Source organism: Poecilia reticulata, linkage group LG22 (assembly GCF_000633615.1).
Source record: "Poecilia reticulata strain Guanapo linkage group LG22, Guppy_female_1.0+MT, whole genome shotgun sequence".
Classification (NCBI taxonomy): Eukaryota; Metazoa; Chordata; class Actinopteri; order Cyprinodontiformes; family Poeciliidae; genus Poecilia; species Poecilia reticulata.
Window position 1 is genome coordinate 5,779,183 of NC_024352.1, and position 2,774 is coordinate 5,781,956.

Below are 2,774 nucleotides of genomic sequence, written 5' to 3' on the forward strand. Positions count from 1 at the left end.
TAGTCCACTGGCAGATTATTTTTAATGGAGAAAATGTCTCGTTATAAATTGATCTGTTAATGGAACTAGTTTATCATCAATAAAGGTTTATTGATTTGAAACAAACTCATATCTTGCTGAAAAGTTACTTTTGTCTTCAAGATACTTTCACTAGATACTAGACTAAAACCACTTGGTGAGATTTTGAGTTTTATCAATTCTGTAAAATAACATGAAATATCCAAAGATTATCTCRTCTGTGCAGAATAACAGCAGATCAGGTTTATTATGTACAAGGAGGAAGATTCAAAGCTTCAGCTCTGCTCTCACTTGGTCTGCTTTCCACGTTTTCCCTGAAAAAGACAACAAAACAGATCCCTCAGCATCAGAAGCTCAACTATCAGAACCTTCTTGGTTCTGGTAGTTGATCAGAACCAACATGGATGTTTCTGGACTGACCTGAAGCTTCCAGACCAGAAAGCAGACCAAGGCGGCGTAGAGGCAGCTCTTCACGATCAGGRCGCTGTAGGACAGTTTGGCGTWCTGGCTGATCTTTATGTAGTTCTCTGTAGGAAGTTCAAATGTTTAGCGTAAGGAAAAAGAAAACTTCTCAAAGCCATAAACATGCTGCCAACTATGTTTTCTGTGCTTTTAAGAGTGAAATGTTGCAGTTTACCTCGAGTCATGCCTGGGATCATTGTGCTTTTTACTGGAGGAATAAAGAGAAGGGACATCGTTAGAAATATAGCTATTAGTATAGCTACAAACTTTAGTAAGTTTAGGATAATTATTTGTTAAATGAACATACTTGTAAAAGTATCAGTTTTATTGATGATAGTCTTGCCATCATAGAAGCTGACGATGCACTCAAATTTAGTCTTCGGTATAAGCCAATCACTTTCATTGACCATCAGCCGACTGGTGATTTTGTAAAATGTTTCTCCAGTTTTGGTTTTGGTGGCGGCGGCGTCAGTGGACACCCCATTAGTTGTAGTCTTGTYGTTGCGCTTCCAGGACACGCTGACATGATCTGGGTAGAAACGAGAGGCCACACAGACCAGCGTCTTGTTCTTCGTCTCCCCGTTTTTGTCTTTGCATACTTTTTTTGAAGGTTGGAGAATTCTCACAGTCGGGGAAGTGATATTATCTTTTTCTGAAAGAAGTGATAAAACAATTCAGTCAAAACTCCTTCACCCAAATCTGAACATCTGTACATGTGAATGTGTGGACGTATATGATTTTCTTTCAATTTTAAATKTTAATAAACCTTCAAGAATATAGTTTATAACATGTTGGGTCTAACATGTGCTGATCATAGACCCAAAGAGGGAGTCCCACAAAGAAGTTCTTGTTCCCAAGAAAATGATCAATTTAAACCGTCTCCTCTGGCCTTTGTGTGRTTAGAACAAGTTTGAAAAGTTGCAAAAAATTTGGACCAAAAAGAAAGATTATYGTTCATTGATGTTCTTCAMAACACATGTCAAGCTCAAGTCCTGCAGACCAAAAGTTGTTGGTTTGGCCCCTAAAAGTGTAGATRGCAACATAAGTCCAACTTYAAGATAGGTTGTGTGCTTAGATATAATTTTATCATATTTATGGACTTGATGGCAGCTGAAATGAAAATGGGTTTGATACGTCTCTGCTTTACGTGATTATTGTTAAGTGTGACTTAACCAAACATGTTTTACTTTAATTATCARGTTTTTCTTCACTGGTTTAAATCAACCTCATTTGCCAACAGTATGACATAAATASACTTTTACACTGAAGCTGAYTGAAGATCCGCTTCAGTGCAATAATACACTGCTAATTTTCTTTTATAGTAGTTACATGCAATTATCCTACTAAATATAATATCAATTAACAAGCAGCAAACCCAAGTAAAAACATTCTAAACTCATCTTGGTTTTTACATTCTGACCTGAAACGTGACGTTACTTATGAACCTTTTGTCGGTCTTGCTAWTCTAATGCCTGAATTTTACTTTGGCTTTTGACATTTATGTCTATTTTAAATCTTGAAAGAWAACYTAAAATATATTTTAGGAACAAAAAATCTTACAAAGTATTTTTGGTCTAATTCCTAGTGTAAGCAAATTAGTAGACGTGAGATAAGACAAAACTAKCTTACAAGTAACTTTTCATMAAGATAYAGAAGTTTGTTACAAGTTAAAAATTCCTTAATATTGATGAAAAAGTTCTAGTTTCATTGGCAGATTATTTAACTTATAACATGGSCAGAAATTTCTTGGTATAAGTGAAATTACTTGCTAGTGAAACAAGCAGTTTTTCCATCAATATTAGCGTAAAACAAGCTCTTATATTTTACTGAAAAGTTACTCTTAAGTYAGTGCACCTGAACTAAAACAGAACTAAGATATTTGCATTAGTAACTAGACCAAAACTAGTTTGCAAGGTTTTGTTTTTTTCAGTGTAAAGTTAAAAAGTGTGAATGTTTGGATGTGCAGAGATAAAAGTAAGCAAGCTGACTACCTCTACATTCTTCAGTAGACAAATCCCAGAATTATGACATTATTAYTTTACACAGTCAGCACATTAAATCCATGGTTACCATCAACTTAGTTTTATTTTTTATATATATATTTAGAAGCTCTTACCCAGGACTGTCAGCTTGGTTCCTTCTCCAAACTCAGCAGGGTATGAGCTCGAGCACAACGCTCAGCCGCAACAACAAAACCCGACTCGGATCTATCAGGTCTATAATTCTCTGTAACTTAATGTTTCAGCAATCTATTTTAGTTGGTTACAGTTATCTGCTATACAGATTATAGTCAC

General features: G+C 35.4%; 1 protein-coding gene across 1 annotated transcript in view; it reads right to left on the reverse strand.

Moving 5' to 3' along the window:
- Positions 1 to 6: 6 nt before the first annotated feature.
- Positions 7 to 2,774, reverse strand: part of LOC103458274 (uncharacterized) — a 20,236-nt gene continuing 17,468 nt past the window's right edge. Inside the window, exons 11-14 of the mRNA XM_017302403.1 lie at positions 788 to 1,132; positions 656 to 688; positions 439 to 545; positions 7 to 332 (exon numbers count right to left, since the gene is read on the reverse strand). Of these exons, the coding sequence (XP_017157892.1) occupies positions 306 to 332; positions 439 to 545; positions 656 to 688; positions 788 to 1,132 (512 nt within the window). The 3' untranslated portion in view covers positions 7 to 305. The remainder of the gene's footprint in view (positions 333 to 438; positions 546 to 655; positions 689 to 787; positions 1,133 to 2,774) is intronic.